This window comes from Phallusia mammillata, chromosome 1 (genome assembly GCF_965637545.1).
Source record: "Phallusia mammillata chromosome 1, kaPhaMamm4.hap1.1, whole genome shotgun sequence".
In the NCBI taxonomy this organism is placed as follows: domain Eukaryota; kingdom Metazoa; phylum Chordata; class Ascidiacea; order Phlebobranchia; family Ascidiidae; genus Phallusia; species Phallusia mammillata.
In genome coordinates, this window is record NC_137252.1 from 25,098,251 (window position 1) to 25,120,039 (window position 21,789).

The 21,789-nt window shown below is 36.8% G+C and overlaps 2 protein-coding genes and 1 pseudogene across 3 annotated transcripts; 2 read left to right on the forward strand and 1 right to left on the reverse strand.

Moving 5' to 3' along the window:
- Nucleotides 1-1,290: 1,290 nt before the first annotated feature.
- On the forward strand, nt 1,291-2,781 carry LOC145209534 (aldehyde dehydrogenase family 3 member B1 pseudogene; annotated as a pseudogene).
- A 2,586-nt stretch (nt 2,782-5,367) lies between these two features.
- On the forward strand, nt 5,368-7,307 carry LOC145227636 (aldehyde dehydrogenase family 3 member B1-like). Its single transcript, XM_080092516.1, has one exon. It carries the CDS (start codon nt 5,496-5,498, stop codon nt 6,987-6,989), a length of 1,494 nt encoding a protein of 497 aa, XP_079948642.1. The 5' UTR covers nt 5,368-5,495; the 3' UTR covers nt 6,990-7,307.
- Nucleotides 7,308-7,473: 166 nt separating this feature from the next.
- LOC145227622 (neuronal acetylcholine receptor subunit alpha-9-like) lies at nt 7,474-21,541 on the reverse strand. 2 transcript variants are annotated; one of them, XM_080092503.1, is made up of 17 exons: nt 21,300-21,541; nt 16,739-21,178; nt 16,615-16,672; nt 16,488-16,538; nt 15,486-16,421; nt 15,121-15,253; nt 13,885-13,961; nt 13,556-13,670; nt 13,113-13,300; nt 12,133-12,285; nt 11,517-11,653; nt 11,279-11,333; nt 11,104-11,217; nt 10,740-10,910; nt 9,820-9,963; nt 9,382-9,652; nt 7,474-7,859 (listed from the first exon to the last, which is right to left on the reverse strand). In XM_080092503.1, exons 5-17 carry the CDS (start codon nt 15,600-15,602, stop codon nt 7,570-7,572), a joined length of 1,965 nt encoding a protein of 654 aa, XP_079948629.1. In that variant the 5' UTR covers nt 15,603-16,421; nt 16,488-16,538; nt 16,615-16,672; nt 16,739-21,178; nt 21,300-21,541; the 3' UTR covers nt 7,474-7,569. The 2 variants fall into 2 exon arrangements, with proteins under 2 accessions (XP_079948629.1, XP_079948623.1); XM_080092497.1 differs by having other exon boundaries at nt 16,488-16,553; nt 16,739-21,541.
- Nucleotides 21,542-21,789: the final 248 nt, after the last annotated feature.

Below are 21,789 nucleotides of genomic sequence, written 5' to 3' on the forward strand. Positions count from 1 at the left end.
CTTAAGAGAAGTCCTGGCAACAATGTGCATAAAAGATTCCTTTTGGGATGGTCACTTATTGGAGCGACATCACTAGCGGGATCACCAAACTGCTATATTACGTCATTGATGGACACTGTCGCAACAAATCAAATCGATTATGTAAAATTGGTTTTAGCGATGCCTACGCTGTGCGTGGAAACTCGTCGTTTAGGGAAGATCGAGTTGTTTGGAACAATTGAACAAGTGTGCTCTGCACACAGATGGTCATTTTCAACTTCTTTTACCGTGGAGGCCGCGTACTAAAACAATACCCGACAACCGAGGGATGGCAGAAAAAAGAGCTGTTGTATTGTAGAGACGTATGTTGAGAGAGAGCGACCTTTGAAGTAAATACGTTACCGCCATGCAAAGTTATGGAAAAGTTCGCATTGTGTTCGATTGCGCATGTAAAGGGGTCGCCTTGAATAACGTTGGATGCAAGGTCCAGATCTTCGTTGGTGCCGAAAAGATATTCCATGCGACTCGGTCACTGGTTTTACTGGGCACACTACGTGCTGTTCTTCTTTGCACATGTTGCAGTGTATACAAAAGTTGCTTGTGCAAATTGTCAAAAAAAGAAATATGTTTCTCCAGACTGTGGAAAAACCGGTTGTGAAGTGATGTTAATTTGGTAAACTCGTTGTTATTTATACTGGTGTACATATTTGAACGATTTCGTTTATTTTAATAAACCATGTTGTAAATACCTCTAAACCTGTGTGGTTGAAGAGAAAATTTATATCGTTTAATTTTTATTATTATGATTATTATTGAAAATTCAACTAGTTTAGACATTGCCGACGCTAACAGATCGCGTGAAAAGAAGATTATACAAAAGGTTTACTTTGGTGCTGGTCAATGCTGAAATGTTGTCACAGTAAACAAACGCTGACCTCGGATTCCAAAAACGGACGTTGTGCTGCTCGGAATAGGCTTTATTTTTTACAGATGTTTGCTCTGTAGTCTGCGGTGGCGGCCATAACACCATTGGTTTAGAGTTAAAGACGAGGGCATTTAGTAACAAACGTTTTCTTGCTGCACTGTCTTTTGTTTCGCTACGACATAAATAAGTAAAAGCTTTCGTCTAACTCTAAATGTTAACAAATAGATGTGTGTTTGCCAAGTCTCTGGTGATTTTAACTTTGGGGTGTGCACTAAAATACTAGTAAATTTTAAATGTGTAAGCATAATCTTGTCGTTTTTAGAAAGTTTTATGGAAACATTAAATCGTTTTTCTGATTTTTTGTAAAAAATTGCACCACCAGCACAATGAACTCAGATTATGTTAAAAAAATTGCCACAGCGCAGAGAGCTTTTGCCAGTGGAAGGACCAAAGTTATCTCATTTAGAAAGCGTCAACTTCGACAATTGTTAAAGTTTGTAAACGAAAATGAAAGTGCTATTTGTGATGCAATTAAGCACGATTTACATCGCCCAACAAATGAAACCGTTCTTTCTGAAATTGTGATGACCAACAATGCAATTGTTGATGCTCTTGATAATATTGATCAATGGTGTAAGGACGAACACCAACCAAAGACTTTACTTACTTTACTCTCCAATGCGTACATTCGAAAGGATCCTTTTGGTGTTTGTTTGGTGATAGCATCTTGGAATTTTCCTGTCACACTTTTATTAATTCCTCTTATGTCTGCTATTGCCGCTGGTAATTGTGTCATCATAAAACCAAGTGAATGTGCTGCGAAGGCGGCTGAATTAATGTTGAATCTTCTTCCCAAATACATCGACAACGAGTGTTACCCTGTAGTGGTCACTGATGCTGTTCACTCTGCACAATTGGTGGGAAACAACAGATTTGATTTCATCTTTTTTACTGGGGGGACAGCCATTGGCAGATGTATCATGAAATGTGCAGCAGAATATCTGACACCTGTTGTTCTTGAGCTTGGTGGAAAAAATCCATGTTTTGTTGATAAAAGTTGTGACATCAAAACAGCAGCAAGAAGAATTTGTTGGGGTAGATTTTTAAATAATGGTCAAATCTGCCTTTGTCCAGACTATGTTCTCTGTGAGGCTGAAATCCATGATGAATTTGTCCAAGAAGTTAAAGCAGTCATTGATACTTTCTATGGTCCTGATGCCCAAAAGTCACCTGACTATGGTCGGATTATCAACGACAGACAGATGTCAAGATTAATAAAAATTCTTGAATCCAATGATGGTAAAATTGTTTATGGTGGAAAGTATGATAAAAAAGATAAATACATTTCCCCAACTGTTGTCACCGATGTCACCCTTGATTCAGCCTACATGCAACAAGAAATGTTTGGTCCTATCTTGTTAATAATGTCGGTCGCAAATATTAATGAAGCGATAGAAACAATCAACAAACTTGAGAAACCCCTTGCCTTGTATGCATTTTCCAACAACAATCAGAATATCAACAAACTACTTTCATGCACCTCTAGTGGTGGTGTATGTATAAATGATGTCGTAATGCACTACTCACTTGAATCGCTCCCATTTGGTGGAGTTGGCAACAGTGGAATTGGAAACTATCATGGAAAATTCGGTTTTGATGCATTTACTCACAAACGAGCAGTTTTACATGATGGAACACCGGAAGCTTTGTTAAAAGTTCGTTATGCTCCATACTCTGATGTAAAATTATCACTGTCAAAGTTTCTTATAAGAAAAAAAGAAAAGTCTACTAGAGTTGTTGGTTTCTTGAAAAATTTCTTATGGATGTCAGTATTTGGCTTTGTTATGGCTTGTGTATTTAAGCTGGTTCTTAAATGATATTTGATGTTTTGTTGAGTTAAAACAAAATGGGCTGTTCTAGTTTAGGGTAATGTTGTGACTTGTCATAGAGATGTGTATAGATTGTTTTGTCGCGTTGTACATTGCCATCATTAGCCTTGCCTAAATTGGGTAAATTTATGATACATACAATTTTGGTTTTTATTTGTATGAGATATTGAGAGCGCATTTAATACAGTCTATTGCAGGGGTGTCAAACGTGCGGCCCGCCAACAGTTTTTGTGCGGCCCGCGAAATAATTAACTTTTAGAAGTTATATGTGTTTCACTCAGGCTGAATAGCCTGTCAGACACGCGAGTTTACATGATACAATCATACTCTTTTAGGGGTATTTGTAGCGTTTCAAAAAGATGAGAGAAATAGACCATCTTTAGAATCAGCAATTGCAATTGCTGCGTCATTGTATGCTATTGTTTTCTCACAAATCAACAAAACACACTTGGTTATTTCACTCTGCTACATTGTTTATTTCGTTGTTAGTTATAACAATATTATTTTTTAATGTAGCTAATTGCATTAATGAACATTTAACTGTTTAATCATGCAATATTTTTGTTGTCACGTTACACTGCAACAAATGTTTCAAAAGTGCGGCCCTCGACTTACTTACAGGTTTGGTTTTGGCCCTTAAAGCAGTTTGAGTTTGACATCCCTGGTCTATTGTATGTTGATTATGTACATGTAATGAACTTTTGTGCTTTTATATAGCCTAAATTGCCTTTTATGATCTTTTATTACCAAAGGTTTAATAATTTTTGTGGTATGTAGGCTAACTGTTCGTTTTTGTGTTCCACGGTTTGAATAGTTACTCAATATTTATTTTTTATTTTTTTCTGTTTTCGTTAATTTCGTTTTCAAACACAGCAATAAAATTATTTTGATGCAAATATGCACGTTTGTTGGTTACCTGATAAGTAGGGCAAGTTTTTGTTGCACTAAAAACGTGAGAAAGTTGCACTTAATTTCAACAAAAGTTGCAGTAAAAAGTTGCATTTATGCATACTTCTTGGAGTTAAAATGACTAGCGGGCCGCAGGTTGGACAATCCCTGCCTTAGACTGTCATCTTAACAGATATCAAAGTTATCGCTTCTTACTGGGCTCCTCTAAAATACGCAATCTACGCAATCTACGCAATCTGTACGCAATCTACTTATAAAACGTATGCAACTTTTAAAAATGTTGACGGTTAGGGCTTTTAGGGTCTGGGTGAGGGTTTACAATAAAAATAACACTATAATTTAGTTTAGATGTCCAGTTTGGGCTTAATATGTGTTGAGAGTGGTACTAAACACTGTATGGTACCGCATGTTAACACTTGTGAGAAAATTAGACCTGAAAGGCATCTGAAATTAAATTATAAAGTTATTTGTATCACAAACCCTCACCCTGACCCTAATAGCCCTAACCGTCAACATCTTAGTTAAATTTTTTTAGTAGATTGCGTATAGTTTGCGTATAGTTTGCGTAGATTGCGTAGATTGCGTAGATTGCGTAGATTGCGTAGATTGCGTATTTTAGAGTAGCCCCTTCTTACTTGCAAAATAACGAATGCACTTTCATATAAAACTTTATGCTTGGCTGGGATTGTTGAACTTCTAGCTTGCAAGTCAACTGTTGCGTCATAGATAACATGGAGATGCAGCTAATCCATCACATCACAGAGCTATATAGCTCATTGTTATGCAAATCAAAGAGAATAGAACCATACCAAAAATAGTTTTATAGCATGTTTTTTAAATCACTCCTTTACATTTTGCGCAATACTTGATAAAAGTTGCAACATAAAATTCCTACAAACAGCTTATAACATCATACTACATAAAATCTGAGTATTTAGGAAGCTGCCGGAAGCTGTAAAAAAAGTTGCAAAAACTTGCCCTACTGATAAGATACAGGGCAGATTGTAAAGTTGCAGTTTGACAATTTACAACAAGCAAAATAGTAGCGGCAGTAACAAGTGCGCACTATTTCCATGTGTTAGCGCAGTGGTTCCCAAACTATGCGCCGCGGCACACTTGTGTGCCGCGACATGTCATTAGGTGTGCCGCAAAAAATATTGAAATTAAAATCAGTCAAGTAGAGTAGTAGTACCAGGTGCTTAGACCACTAGGCCAACATGCTCCACGTCTCTGAGATGTTCAACTAGGCTATTCAACTATGAGAGTGACCGGTATAGCGGCTTTATGACCTCATAGTTAGTGCCTTTGTCAGCATAGTTAGTGACCTCAAATGTTCGAAGTGCGCCAAATAATTTTTGTTTTTTCTAAAATGCGCCTTAAAAGGAAAAAGTTTGGGAACCACTGTGTTAGCGTGTGTCTAGCAACTTGAAATGAGTGCAACAAAATCACGAACCGTAACGAAATAGATTACAAAGGTCTTCACTATGTGGAAAATAAGATAACAAATTTTTAATATACGGCATTAAAAAAATAAAGATGTATAATATTACGATTACAATTGCATCCTTTTTTAAATTTTATTTTCAAAGGCAGGTGCCTCTTGTGGCATTTTGGCTTGCATTCGTTTTTGACGTCAGATTCAGATTTTGCAGTGTCATCATTTACAGATTTGGCATGTCACGTTCCTAGACAGTGGATCTTGATTCTATTTCGTGTAGTTGTGTTGCAGCAAGTTTAGTCCACAGTTTTGAACTACGATATATACATATTATAAGACACTGTTATTTCCCAAAATGAAATCTGATGATTATGAAAAAATTGCTCAAGCTCGAAAGGCTTTTGCCACTGGAAAAACGAAAATTGTCTCTTTTAGAAAAAATCAACTTCGACAATTGGCAAAGTTTTTAAATGAAAATGAAAGTGCCCTCTGTGATGCAATTATGCAAGATTTGCGTCGTTCGAAAATGGAAACAGTTCTTGCTGAAATTGTGATGACCAACAATGCAATTGTTAATGCTCTTGAAAATATTGATGAATGGTGTAAGGATGAACACCAACCAAAAGCTTTGCTTACTTTATTTTCAAATGTTTACATTCGAAAAGAGCCTTTTGGTGTTTGTTTGGTGATAGCATCTTGGAACTATCCCATTGCTCTCCTACTTATTCCAGTAATATCTGCTATTGCTGCTGGTAATTGTGTCATTATAAAACCAAGTGAATGTTCAGCAAAAGTTGCTGATTTGCTGTTAAATCTTCTTCCTAAATATATTGACAACGAGTGTTACCCTGTAGTGGTCACTGATTCTGTTCACTCTGCACAATTGGTGGAAAACAACAGATTTGATTTCATCTTTTTTACTGGGGGGACAGCCATTGGCAGACTTATAATGAAATGTGCAGCAGAATATCTAACACCAGTTGTTCTTGAGCTTGGTGGAAAAAATCCTTGTTTTGTTGATAAAAGTTGTGACATCAAAACAGCAGCAAGAAGAATTTGTTGGGGCAAATTTCTCAATACTGGCCAAATTTGTCTTGCTCCTGACTATATTCTTTGTGAGGCTGAAATCCATGATGAATTTGTCCAAGAGGTTAAAGCAGTCATTGATAATTTTTATGGTCCTGATGCTCAAAAGTCACCTGACTATGGTCGAATTATTAATGACAGGCAGATGTCAAGATTAGTAAAACTTCTTGATACAAATGATGGTAAAATTGTATATGGTGGAAAGTATGACAAAAAAGATAAATACATTTCCCCAACTGTTGTCACCGATGTCACCCTTAATTCAGCATACATGCAACAAGAAATGTTTGGTCCTATCTTGCTGATAATGTCAGTTGCAAACATTGATGAAGCCATAGAAACAATCAACAAACTTGAGAAACCCCTTGCCTTGTATGCATTTTCAAGCAACAGGCAAAACATTGACAAACTGCTCTTTTCCACAACTAGTGGTGGCGTGAACATAAACGATGTCACTATGCAATACACACTAGAGTCACTGCCATTTGGTGGCGTTGGTAACAGTGGAATTGGAAATTATCATGGCAAATTCGGTTTTGATGCATTCACTCACAAACGAGCAGTTTTGCATGATGGAACACCAGAAGCTTTGATGAAAGTGCGCTATGCTCCATACTCTGAATCTAAGTTATCCCAGTCTAAGTTTCTTGTCAACAAAAGTGAAAAATCTACAGGAATTGTTGGTTGGCTAAAAAGTATCTTAGGGATGTCAATTCTTGGTGTGGTATTGGCATACGGACTTCATCTGATTTTTGGGGTCTAGGCATTTTGAATAAGTTCTATTGTTGTTGTTTTGCTCAACTGTTTCTATTTATAATGAACTGCAGTACATGAATTTAACTGCGCTTATATGGATGTTGTGAAATGTTTGTTTATTACCTTTGCTTTGTGTTTTCATATCTTATTTTTAGCTGCAGCAATTTATGGCAAGGCTGACCAGTACCGGAAATTTGACTGTGTTGGTATGTACTACACAGGTGCTAAAACTTAGTTGTACTCCTGCTTCTAATATTTGTGTAATATACCATTGTTTTAATATTGTTATGTGATCACCAGTGTCATTTTATACAGTGATGCCTAACCTAATCTGTTATTTGCATGTTAAAAAGTTTAGTTTCTGTGTAATGCATTCCTAATACTTTTAGGTGTTAGTGAAGTAATTTGCTAACAAAAATTATGTGCCAAACGAAATTGAACTGTAGTCAAAATAAAAGTTCCAACCATGTTCAAATAAACAGTTTTTTTGTTATGCAGGTTTACTTGTAAATGTCAGCAGGTTTGAGTTGAGGTAATAAATGTTTTTGTGCCAATTTTTTTTTGGATTAATACAGACACACACATTTTTACAAGTCAACAAATATAGCAATAAGAATTGCAACATGAAACACAACCAGCAAAAATATGTAAAGCTTCATGCAAAGGACATCAATTCGCCTGGCAACCTCTTTCCATTTTTCTTCCATAGTATCACAGCGCTTGCTGTCTTTTAACTCATCATTATGAAACCTGAGGTAATCTGTCGCCGCTGTGACGTCATTACGCAAGGTGGTGACGTCACTTTGGATGGAAAGGTACGCCTGGTTTCGAAGGTGACTGTTATTTGATAGCAACGGTGTGTGACAATGGTGTTGTTCTGGAAAAAATAAATAAATCATTCGGCAAATTTTCTAGAACAGCAGGATTTGGGTTTAAATTCTCAACTCGTTTAAGAGGAGTCTTCTGTCTGTTTTGCGGTTGTCACACGATTTGCAGTTTTGTTTTGCATGATTGGCGTGGACTTTGGCACTATTTGTTCAGTTTTGTGCCAGCGACGAGTGTATAAATAATTGCCACAATGCCTCAAGCACATGATAAGGGGGCGCGGTCGTTTGCAGTGACGGTGCATTTTCTAACTGCCACGTAGCGGAATAAGTTAATGTTTTGCAACCAGCAATGTTGGCGCCACAAAGGTGACCATTCTAGCCAGAGGCGGGTTAACGTTGTGTTAGGGAGTTACGCCCTTAGCTTAATCTTGTTTTTTCTATATTCAGGTATATAGCCAAGCCTACATAAAACTGTCACTGACTTTGGTGCCCATTGGGCGTTGCCCAGTCGTGCAAGTCCTGGGAATACATTTTCAGCGGGCTTGCGCAATTCCGTTCGCCCTGTTACTCAAAAACACGGGGTCGAATACATGCGGCCAATATATTCAATTAGGCCACGGCAATCACCGGTACTGGTCTGTGTGGATGTTTATTCGTATTTATTTGTAATTGTGAATTGATGGGAAAACAATAGCAACACACATTTCGAATTGTTTTCGAACATCAAAAGCCTAATTCAATTTTGGGAGATTTAAATATTAGCTTTGAATTGTATTCTTGCAATACCTTGCCTGCCAAAGCGCTTTGAGCTTTCGACCTTGTACAATTTGTGAACAAATATAACGGCTGCATGAAAGCATTTATGTAGATAATTGAAACCAGGTTTAACTGCGAACAGCTTGTCAAATGGATTCAGAGTCTAAAAGCATGTCATAGATTTTTAATGAATTAAACCGCTTCAAGCGGTTTGCGGCTTCGGGTTCAGTTGTGGACTGACAGGAACTCCTGTTTTAGAGAGTGATCAAATTAAGTTAAAGTCATATTGCCTAAATTCGCTAGCAAACCTGGTTTGTTTGATAATCGCAACTTTAAGCCTGTTACAGATATACAAAGCAATGAAACAATTTGGTGGTAGGTGGGTGTAAAACGAAAGCTAAATACATGGGGTTGCCCTTCTTGTTTTGCTTCTTGACCCACCTCCTGATTTTCCACTTTATTTTTTGAAATAATTGACCATTTTGCAAACGTAGCCTATAGTATTTTATGGTTTGATGAAAGTGGTTCGGTAGGCCACACACTTTTAGGATTATTCAAATAACATGACTTTTGACTCGATGACCCATGTTTTTTCGCTGTTTTTCCAAACCGTTTAACAAAGACAAATTGTAATAAATTTCGATCCGAAAAAGATTTGACTTGACTCGTCTATAGGTGGGCTGCCGTGAAGGTCAAGGCCTACTGGTTTAGGTATTACCAGCAAACGCACGTTGGGGGATATTGCAAGGCTAAAATATTGCGAATACTTAAAAATTATACAAGACAATCAAATAGTTGATAAATATTGGCAAATACCTCCGTTTTCATCTGCGTCAGTTGAACAGGGTAACGCTTCTTCAGCTGGTTTTTGAATTCTATGTCGTAATTTTTCGCGTTCCATGCTCAAATAATCCCCATGACAGTTTACAACGGCTACTGGCTCATTTTTGCGTCCACCGCCAGCAATGTCATGACCAACTTCAACGTCCACGCGGGCGCTCTTGGACGGAATTGAACTAAGACTTGATGTTCTGAATATTGTTTTGCATTTGTTCCATATTGGGACAACAGCAGCTGATAATATTCCCTGTAATGTGTCAGGTATAAAATATTTTGTAAGAAATATAATACTGCGCTCAGTGACAATTCAGTTTAGTGGTTTTCCACATCATCACAAGTCGTACTGCAGAGTGTGGCGTTTAATGAAACTTTGTGTACATGCAATAATTTTTTACCTTGTTGTGAGATATTTACCGTGTTTTTTGGTGTGGAACATTCTTTGCCTTTAATGTCATCCTCACTAAGTTTAAAATTTTTCAATTCCTCGCTGACTCCCGACAAAACGAGAAAAAAACGGATCCAATAGGGTACAGGGGATAAGTCGACCCCATATTCCATCTGCCGAAAATTAAACGTACGTTGTATTGGACCAGGGAGTCGAACCGGAACTGAACCCAAACCCTCGAACCGATCTGAGCGGTTTATTTCATTAAACCCGAACCGAACCCGAACCCGAACCCGAACCCGAACCCGAACCCGAACCGCTAATTACGATTTTCCAAAAACCCGAACCGGAGTTGAACCCCATATTTTGTTTGGCGTTGGAACCGAACCGGAACTGAACCAGTAAAAAAATGCAGTCTGTTTCATATTTTGTGTTTGTTTTTTCAAAACAGCGCACGCGACATAACACTTATAGGGGGTGTCAAAAATAACAGTGCACTATCAAAATTCTTCTGGAGTTTTATAAGGCCAGGTAGATGATCGGTAGATTAAATTGAAACAAATAAAAATTTGAACCGGTTTAAAAACCGCAAACCGGTTCGGACCGGATAATTGTCCAAACCGGAACAAAACCCGAACCCGAAAATACACATTTTTAAAAACCTGAACCGAACCCGAACCTTTAAAAACAAAACCAAGTGAACCCGAACCGAACCTGAACCCATATGACAAGCGGTTCGACTCCCTGGATTCAACACGTTCATTAAAAAATGCTCGTGTTGTTGCAACAGCACTTGTCGAAATTGAGTGCTCTATAGAGATATATCTAACGGTAAAAAATGCACAACACCAGTCCAAAATGGTTGTTATTAAACGACGTGACCTGGTGCTTTTTCGTAAAACTGAAAGAGGTAAATGTATTTAATCAATAGTTCTCTATGTTGCCTTACGTTCTCATCAGGTCCTTGTATGATGGCTGCGCAGGGCATGTGGTGGAGATGTAGAACAACCACAGTCATTACGATATTGATTCCAAGTAATGCCATGCAGAGAACAAAGTAAACTCCTAGAAAGGGTCCAGTAGAGGCAGGAAACATATCACCAACCGTAAGCAAGAAAACCTGCGGAGAAGTGCAATGTTGCAGAGAAAAACCTTAAACAATCTTATTGCTTCAAATCATTAAAAATGCCAGGCCATTCGGCCAAGTTCCTGCCCGTAGGTCGTAAATAGCCAACGTATATTGCACTGCACGCTATCTAGCGGTATGGCGATTTTATGTACTAGCTTTAACTTTCTGCGTTTGTAGTTTGTACCATAAACGTGAGCATGATTGTAATTTGGAGACCGATCCTTTCGCCGCTGTCGGGAGGAAGGTAAAACCCGAGGAGTGATATTGTGGTGAGAAGAAGGGCAGGAAACAACATACTCTGCAAAAGTTTTTGTAGTTTAACTGAAATGTCGCATTCAACAAACATTACAAAAGCTTACTTGCATGTAAAGCGACGAATTACGTCTGAACATTAATTTAAACTGAACTTCCGACCTGTGGGGAAAAAGCGTTTCAACTTTTTGTAATTTTGTATTTATTTTTAAAAAGTTAACTTAAATTAACCTCAAGTTGTATCACGACAAGTCCAACTTACTGTTTCTGCACACATAAGTTGGTTTGCAAAGTTCTAATATAACTATATTCAATTACAATGCCTCGACGAAAAGTAATATTTACCAATGCATCTTGGTTAGTCTGTTGTCGGCTACTTCTGCAACACTTTTTTGCGGATCCATGTAAAAAAATTGTGTGCTCTTGAATTCCTCAACACCCAAATCTTCACTCGATTTTAAAACTGCTGCGTAATCCTGAGACTGCAGACACGTAAAATATTACATCCTATGAAGTATTAACTCCCGTGAATGTCAATGACCGAAGGGTGTAATATTTTGAAGTTGACTTAAAAAAAATTAAATTAAACCTTACATATAAAACGTGTGAATTACTGAACAAGTGTTTTCGGAAACTAAAAACCAAGGAACTGTTGATGCATCATGAGGTTGTTTGACAACGAACCAAATAAACACAGGAAAATCACCTAACATATTAGACAAGTTTGCTAAAAGGCATCCATTTAAAAACGATTCTGTTAAAATTCTAATGAAAAATCTATTTGGGTTGGGGCAAGCTTTAATAATAAAAAACAAACAAACATAACCATCTCACTGTTAAATTAGGTAACAGTGTTTTTTTACGTCACCTGTCGGTGTTTAGCAAACAAAGTCTGATATGAGTATAACGTTGGAGCATTATCATAAAAAACCAGCACCTTTAACATTTTTTTAATACTTACAAGTTTTGTAATGTTAATATCGTCGAGGACCCACTCTCCCGTTTTGACAAAATATATCGGAATATCTTTTTGTAAATCCTTGACTGATCGTCGCGATTTTATGTCCAAGCGCGATGTATCAAAAGTCCAAGACAGAAAGGTCATAGTGCAAACCTAGAGATACATGGCTTAATCAGTAACATTTTGCCAAACAACTTTGAACTAGTAAGTTAGTAAATAGCATTGGTTGTGGAAAATGTGCGTAAAGTACTTACCACATATAAGTTACTTACAAATCTGTAGAACTATATTCATTTTGCTTTTATACATAACTTTTGGATGTTTCATACATACCCCTTTCGCCAAAACACATATTTTATCTTATTGTTTAATAGCACTGTTGCTTGCTCATTTTTGATCAAATTCAAATCGATAAAAAGATACAGAATATAATACACACACAGAGGTATCCGTTTAAAGCCCATCGAAAGGTTTGGAAAAAAGGAAGCAGATCTTTCGTGGGAAGATTATCGCACTTATTAAAAATTAACAAGTTTTCGTTTGTCAGTTGAACCATTTTCACCTTAGATGTTTAAAACCCGACACCGTGTAAAGATCAGTCAATTTAACATCCATTAAATATTTATATACGCGTCCTAAGCTATTTGCCACTAACTAAACGACCGCAAATGACAGACTAATCGTTATGCGACAAAAAGCAACAGACCACAAAAAATGATTTTGTAAATAATAGTTCTGATGAAACAATGGTGGAAACATTTTTTTTTTCAAAATTATCAGTTTTAATCTAGTTTAATGATTTTCAAATCATACTCTTTAAAACCTTGTCCACTTTTTCGTAACGGTAGAACGAACCGTTTAAGCACTAACAAAAAATTTAAACGCGGTTTTGGAGGAATGCTTGCCCAAAACGAGTATTTTTTGTTAAAAAGTTTTTTGAAACCACGAAATAAAAAGAAATAAATGTAAACTTTTACTACCTGAAAATCAAATGGGAAGTGTGCAATGTTGATGCTGCAGGTGGTTTCTAAGCTTCGCGGCTCCAAATACCGCACAGTTCCATCATATTTAATTTCAGCATAGGGGAGCCTTGGGTTGTAATCTGCCACACCGATCTCTTCGTACAAAACAATGTCCGGAACCCACAATATACTCGATGGAAGGCGGACTGTAAGAAAAAATCCAAAATCCAAAAATTGCATCATTTGTATTTTTTGTTCGATAATTTGATTAAATCCCTCTTTGAAAGTTTGCTTTTAGTTTAATTTAAGACACACATTGAAGTTAAAAGTGTCATTAGAATATTTTTAAGATGGAACATTAGGAGCTCTTTTTAATTTAATATTGCACAAAAGCAAAAAAAATATTTGCAATGAATTTTTGGGCATTAAGTAGTGTTATTATATGTTTTATTATTACTTACTATCAGTGACTCCTTCATATTCATCTGGGTTCCACGTGAGAAATTGATCTTTCCAAAACACCCGATACCTCAGCAGACTTTTAAGTGTTTGGTCTTTCTCATTCAAATTTAATGTCTACATACAGAAAAAAACTTGCGTAAGATACAATAACCTACCAAGCTTCTAAAAGTTAAACCCATTTGCTGTAAAAAGTAATTTTAAGGTTAATTTCAAATGAAGCATATTTCTTACATTTAGAAAAGGTTTCATACGATTGTCAGCAATATAACGTTTTATTCGCGCTCCTTAAATTTAACAGAACCTGATCGTATTATGGCAACTTTCTCACCTGCATGTAAGTGAAATCAATGTCTACAAGAACCTGGTCTGTGTAGTTAAGAACCGGTCTGACCGCTTTGTCGTACCCTTAAATGCAAAGAAATGATGACACAACTAAGTTATTAACGATGTTTTTTAAGGTCCACACAATTTGTACGTTTGTTTGAACAGGGTTGTGCAACCATTATCACTAGGGCAATTATTTGACCTAAAAAACGAAAAATTTTGACCTACAAATTGAAAATTTTGACAAATTTTGACCTTAAAAAACTTTTTTTTGACAAAATTTTGACCTATGAAGAATTCAAGTAGTTAAATTACGCATTATCGTTCAAAAAGTTTAAATATGGCTAGGCTAATCTAACTAGAGCGAAAGAATGTGCAAAAGTCTAAGAGAAGGGCAAAAATCTGAACATAGACCTAACCTATTCTGAAAAGGGAATGAGCTGATTAAAAATCACTGCCAAAAAACTGCAGCTAAGACACAACGAAAATTATTCAATACATTTGTATAAACGAAAGATGCATGAAGTATCTAAAGCAAAACCGAAGCAAGAGCTGCACCTAACCTGCAGCTGCCGTAAAATGACTTGGGACCTACCAAAATTTTGCACGTTTTGGGGTGTGTTGAGCATCACGCCATATCAACCTAATTGTTTCACTCACTTGATGGTTTATGATTCGCAATAATTGGGGCAATGGGCCAATTACAACAGTATAAAGGAGGCTACAAAGTGTAAAACGAATAGTTTGCTGGCAGTGCAACCTCTACAACACCACAACAATGCAGTTTGTAAACAATTTTAACTTTGTAAAAAAATTTGACTTTGTAAACAATTTTGACAATTTTTGACCTATTCTAAAAATTTTGAAAAAATTTTGAGTTTTTTTGACAAGTCAAAAAATATTTGTCCTAATTATCACCCATGGTTCAGAATCGATTAACATAAAAAGACCTAATGTAACAATAATTGACTTTACTCCATACCACAGGCGCTTATATTTAGTAAACAGCTATCAGGTAAACATAAATGCATTGATCTGCTCCGAAACAAAAAAAATCGGAATCGCTCGCTGACACTGTATTAAAACAGTCAAGCGGGCCCAAATTTATTTGAAATACAAAAAACTCGCGAATCGCACTGCCTTATCAATGGGCCGCATTTAGTCTGTGGACCACAGGCCTTAGTGTGAGAAAAATTATCACCACGATCGATTCATATAAAAGTTGTCCTGGTGCACATACCTTGTTTGATTAGAAGATCATATTTAAGTTTTGCCATGACAGTGTTACTCGCCTTGCTCGAGTTTGACGTCGGCATTGCATGACTGGCTGTCGAATCTGCATCACGGCCAAGTGCTCCACTATTTGAACCAACCTAAAATTTGCCAGAGCTGGAATTTTAGTTTCTTGTCCACCCAAAGATAAATCGTTGTCTTAACCAGCTTAATGCAGCTATTCGTCGTAAATTGCAAAATATTTACAACCATTTTAAAACTCATCAACAAATACAAAAAAGCCTTTTGAAAAATAAATTTTGTCCATAAAAACATGTCATTATCGTTGACTGAAATAACTTGAAGTTGGTTGATAATATGTTTACAACTTACTTGGGAGATCCCCACCAATCCAACTTTCGCGGCGGTCTTTCCGCCTTTTCCACATTCTGCTGATGAGATTAAACAAACAATCAGAAGCAGCAAAAACAAACGAAATAAACAAGCCATCTTGGGGACCACTAGCAGCGGAGTGGTCAAATGTGTGCTTGTGTCAAGTTCTCATGGTTTAAACGAGCCACAAAACCTTCTTTCAACTTATCTTTTCGTTCATGAATATATTAATGAGTGACAAGAGTGTGAAACGACGTTGACCCGAGAAATAGATTTAGTCGCGATTTAGTTTGTCGTGTGTTTCTCTTTCGCTCATTATCGATATCTTCGTGCACTTTTCAATTTCGTATTTGACCCAAATACAAAGGTGTATGTATCGTTCTGCAGCAAGTCTGCTTTTATTTAATTGCAACGACCGAATTCGTAAAATCATTACCAATGTTTAAATTAAAATTTTTGATTTAGTGTGGTGTACACTTGCAAGGAAGATAAATAAAAGAACTATTTTAATGGTAAATGTAATTTAGTATTAGCTTAAAAAGCTAAAAACAAGGTTTGAGATCGGACCAAATGTATGAGGCGGACATCGGACGCAGAGCCAATTAGTCATTATCTAGACCAGGGGTTCTTAACCAGGGGTGCACGCACCCCCAAGAGGTGCGAGAACTGTTCCTAGGGGGTGCGGGGATGCTGAATCATTAAGGTTGGTGTTGCGCTGTCTTTAATTATCGGAAGGCGTGACTCCATGCGCCTCCAGACAGCACAACAGGGGCGATCGCTTATGTTCCTAAAATTGTCTTTAACGCGCCTTTCCTTGCGCTCAAACTCCAAGACGCCAGCAGCTATATAACGAACTCTTTTATTCTACAATATAGCCGAAAGATGGCGCTCGAGAGTACGACAGCAAGGCGAGTACAAGGGGTCAAAAGGCGGTTTCTACAAAAAATGTTCAAATTAAGACAAGGCAACAGAAGGAGAAATTCAATGACATTTTACGCTTACCAAACTATTAAAGGACTGGAGTCGTTTAAATGCAAGCGATCAGTAGAAGGTCTGTAAACACAGCATCTAATAACATCACTTAATCACACTAGTGACGGACGGCAAACTTAAGCAACGATAATCTTACCGGAATAACACAGTTCGGTTCAGAATAACACGGGGTTGGACGACGGCGGAATTCACGTCTGAATACAGGTTTCATATAAATTCAAATCCAAAAGGTTAACAACAAGGTTTAAACATATGCTTACCGATCACTAAATATACAAGTCACACATTGGACGATTCAGTTTCTAAACAGCATAATTTTCCTGTTCGTTACACAAAAAACAAACATAATTGACCAGTTAAAAAATGCATGCAGACGCTGTAAGTTCCAGTCACTAATAGACACGAGGCGACCTCACTTACAAGACGTGATACCAATTAACAATGCCAAAGTTGTGACATCACAATCACCGATAGTGTGACATGACAGACAATGTATCAGGTTGCACAACCTGCGTCATACCAAAGAACCCTATAAAGAGGAAGGTCAACTAGTGTTTGTTCTTTTATGACGTTTTGCGTCGTCACGCTTGAATGACACTTTATTAAACTTCCCGGGCTTACATTAAACTGTACAGTAACTTCGCTAAAAATAGAGGATTTGTTTGAATCTCTTGTAAACCAGGCATTGTAAACTATAAATAATCAATTAAATTTGCCAAAGGAGACCTTTTATTGGAAAATATGGACGATGACATGCCTGAACAATCGACAAGTCGTAAGTTTGAGGCACATTCGTTTACCACCAGACGCCACGAAAAATTAACTGCAATCGCGGACGCCCTATCCTAAAGTTTGAATCACTGTGTAACTAATCTTGCAATAGATTTGTTGGAAACGTTTTCAAAGAATAAAAAGGGAGAGGAAATCGTTGCAAAATTTCCGTTGCTGTGCAATGATGCACAAAAGTATTTTTTAGACGATGTTTTCAATCCAGTGGCTGCAGAGTGCTTGTTGACCCTACTACAACATATTATCATTAAGAAAGAACTGCCAAGAGTACCTTCTTATGGCCAAATAAAAGCATTTAAAAATGACACTTTAGAGTATATTGGAGGCTATTTAATCAGAAAAACAACAGTGAAGTTTCCAGAGATGACAGAAGCGCTTGAGTGCATGTGTAATTCATTTCCACATGGAAAAAGCTTTTGATTCTTTAAGATATCCTTCAGATGACTTTTTATTCTCTTTGCAGCATATATATTTAAAGATTTTGAAGCAAACTACGAACAGCAAGTTAACAGTATTAACTGCAATAATGTTGGTCAAGAGATAATATGACATTTACTTCGAAAACTTTAATGTTTAAATTTCTGACATGTCGGATGAAGATCCTTCAAATGTCTGCAAAATGTTATCTTATGTTGTGAGTTGTCGCATGCATTTGCCAAAAAGTTGTTTGAAAAAATGTACACAGGAGCAAATAAACAATTTAAGAAAGGGCTATAGACACTGGCGTAGAGTGCGGGGGTGCCGCGCACCCCCGGCCTTAACCTTTGTATAACGTCAAAATCGCATCTTTGTTCAAGTTACGTCGGTTAATTAAAACGTGTTTCCAGCTAAACAAATGCGCTTGCATTCACGCCATTGATCGAACAGACGTCAGTTGAAACGTAACAATTGTAATTGTTTCGCAATAAATGAGCTTTTTTAATGCAACATAAACATGACTTATAGACTAACGTTTTAGTATTATTTGTCGCAATAACTCTCTGCAATAAAAATAAATATAAAAATAGTTAATTTATTGTTTCCTAAGCCGAGTTTAATGTCCGTTTGCAAAGCTCTGCAACGGCCTCAACTTGTTCCAAGGTGACCTAAGTTTAGGCGTTAACAATACATAGTCGCCTATATTTAAAACGTGAATTGCTTTACTTTTATTCCCCGCCGTAACACGTTACTTTAAACTTAATCGTTGTTAAAATTGCTGATTCGGCAAATCGTCCTACTGTTACATCAGACGTTATTAGACGCAGAGCAAACCAATCGAACCCACAGAAATTGCGCCAAGTGACTATTTGCCAATTAATGTGATAGAAACTACATGCTAAAGCACGTAAAAGGTGGACCGTAATTTGGTCTTATACGGGTACAGATACTGTACGTGGTATAGGCATCGTTTTTGGAAGATCAAACGGCGCACCCCCGGTATTTTTTAAAACTCTACGCCTATGGCTATAGAGGTGAACTAAAGAAAAAAATAGCTGTACTTAACCAGACTATTTTGATGATCGACTTTTTTTCAAGTGGCTCCTCAGAAGCTGTAGTCCAGGTATTTTTTTCATATGTTGTGTTTCTGCCCTTTATGTGTTTTATTATTTTACGTTGGGTCTGTGTTGTATTCCATGTGAAACTTCACCCAAGCGGCCTCTGTAATTTTTAACTATGTATCAATTATGCCAATGTAAACACTGTTAATTTTTTTAGAGAGTTTTAACAAAGTAGCATACCAAGTTTCCAAAAAATGCCTCCAAGTTGTCTTGTGTAAAAGTATGAAATCAAACATATATATTTAATGTCATCTCCTTGAAGTAATTGCCTAGACTAGACATTTCTATGTACTTATTTGTGGTAAATATTAGTCCAGTACTGGAGTTGCCAAATAAGGTTAAACAAGAACTGCTACTATACTACTTTCCACGACAGTAATTTGTTAACAAACTTTTGCAAAAAAGATATCCTTGCATGTCAAACACTTTTCAACCTAATGTTTCTGTTGCAAGGCCTACTTTTATTTGTGCAAATAGGAATAACTTTACAAGTGATAAAAAACTGCCTATTGTGTAAAATGTGAATGACATTCTACAAACGCTGGTTACCGCTATTTTATTTGTTATTCTGCAGCACAATGCAGGCTGCAATGAATGGTTTATTTGCAATATCAGTAGTTCCCTTGTGTCTATGCATATTGTAGTGCTAACGAAAATGGCCATTTAAAACAAGTACTGCATTGGTAGCATCACATTGTCCTGATTGAATTTGCTGTATTTTACTTTATCAAACTTTTGAGCTTTAATTCCTAATTTAATAATGTTAAATTGTAATTTCCGAACATCCATTGTGTTGAGCAAGGTTTAACACATGAAAATCTCACTATTTTGTTTTTATTGTGTAGTGAGTGTAGTGGCAATTTGTGCCATACAAGCAAATAAAGATATAACTATCACAACCAACTTTGAAATTACAAAATAGTTTAGTTGATATGAAGAGAGCCAAAAACAGCAATTTTGGTCAGCATAAGATGATGCACATGACATAATACATCCTCTTGTCTGAAGGAAAGAGCCATTCTCGTTTAATTTATGCTATAAATGCATGCAAAGTGCAAACTACTTTAAATTGCACTAACAAAATATAAACCCATGCAGATGATTATTCTTATGCTACAGCCAAATTAGGGTTGGGAGCAACAGAAGGTTTGTCCAGTGGTATAGTTGCTACTTGCTAGACCACTTAGAAATTTAGTCATCGCCAGCAGAAAATTAGTCAGGTACGTTTCTTTCTGTGCTCGCGTTCTTTTTCACATTTTGCGAGATCAGCCAAAAATCGTTTTGCATCTGACACCTTGTGCCTTCGCAAAACTTGCAGACATACTACATCCTGGCACTGCGCAGTGCGTGATCCCCATTTTACTTGTAAAATGCACTCTTTAGCAATAAGATTTTCTGTTTCTCAGCCTAAACACCACCTCTGTGCTGCATTTAATAAAGTGTCATTCATGCGTGACGAGAACAATGAGTCGGCCTTCCTTGTTATAGAGTTCTTTGCAGAGGTGTACGGAGTCAAAATTTTTAGACTCCGACTCCAATCCGACTCCGTAAAAATTAACTCCGACTCCAATCCTGCTCCTGATGAAAGGCCTAAAATCAGACTCCGACTCCTGATAATACTCCGGTGTCACAAACAATTCCTGTTCCTACTTTTTAAGTTAATATTACCAAATAAATGAACATTTAAACTGAACAGAAAGAAGGAATAACACTTGTTGCAAAGGTAATTGAAGGTTAAATCACTGTGATAGTATCCAAGCAAAACAAAACAGTTATGACAAAAAACTTTTTTCTTTTCTTTTAAGTTATTAATACCAATAAGACTGAACAAAAAACAGGAACAACACTCTTTGTAAAATGTTTTGCAATTAAAAGTAGAAAAACCACTCCAGTATTGTGAAAAATAAAACATTCCTGACAAAAATCCTGGTTCATTTGATATCAGTGTAAATGGTAAGTAAACATTGGCAGTGGCAATGACAGGACAGTACATTCACAGCTTTGTAAGACATTCATAGAAAGAAAGAAAAAACATGCATAAGGAGGATAATGAAAAAACTTACTGGGGTAGCATTTTCATTTACAATATTGTTTTACAGATATATGTATAACTACTTTAGGCACTAATTTTTCACTGCATAGATCTTTTCCAGCACTATTTAATACTATTTACTTGATGCACTCCATAAGCATTGCTTTCAATATTTAACAACAGTGAAAAATTCATCCAAACTTCACTTTGTGGACCATCGTTCTGTTTATCCACCATTTTATTTTTGCTCATTAATTCTGTTAATTTTTCACATCAATATTCATGGTTGCTCACTCTAAACTGTGATGCTGCACTGTACACTGACACTCCAAACTGTAGTCCTGTCAAAACAATTGTGTGAAAACATAAGGCAATGTATTTGGACTATTTGCAATGCGATAGCAAGGTTAAAGGTCAAATACATATATCCTATGAGGGCAAATAAAAACATCAAAAAATCACCAAGACGTTAATGAAAGTAAAATAGAATCCGGCTCCGACTCCTGCTCCGGTTGATCTGAAATAACGTAAACTCCGGCTCCGGATAGACTCCGGCAAATTTTAGCAAACTCCGGCTCCGGACACTCCGGTTCGTGTACAGTGTACACCTCTGGTTCTTTGGTCATACACAGAAATCAAGGCTACTGGCGGGAAACACAGAAAACATAATAACATGTACAATGGCGATGTAACAGTTGGTTATAACCACCTATAGGTCTGTTCTATATAAATACAAAAAGCGAGGGGCGTGCGAAAATTGGTTGGTGATTTGAAAGGGGTGCAGCAAGGAAAAAAGGTTAAGAACCACTGATCTAGACTCTTTCAAAAAAACCTTTGTTATAAATCGTGTATGTACACCAGTTTTAAATCTCATATTACATATGTTATCGTAAGAACTGAGAAATACTTTTGCTCCGTTTTTATGACGTAATTCATATTAACTCCGAAACGC

Coding starts and splice junctions, on each gene's coding strand:
- LOC145227636 (XM_080092516.1), top strand. CDS start 5,496: ATGAAATCTGATGATTATGAAAAAATTGCTCAAGCTCGAAAGGCTTTT.
- LOC145227622 (XM_080092503.1), bottom strand. CDS start 15,602: ATGGCTTGTTTATTTCGTTTGTTTTTGCTGCTTCTGATTGTTTGTTTA. Junction 13,962..15,120: donor TGATCTTCTAATCAAACAAG/GTATGTGCACCA, acceptor TTTGCATTTAAG/GGTACGACAAAGCGGTCAGA. Junction 13,301..13,555: donor ATATGAAGGAGTCACTGATA/GTAAGTAATAAT, acceptor TTTTTCTTACAG/TCCGCCTTCCATCGAGTATA.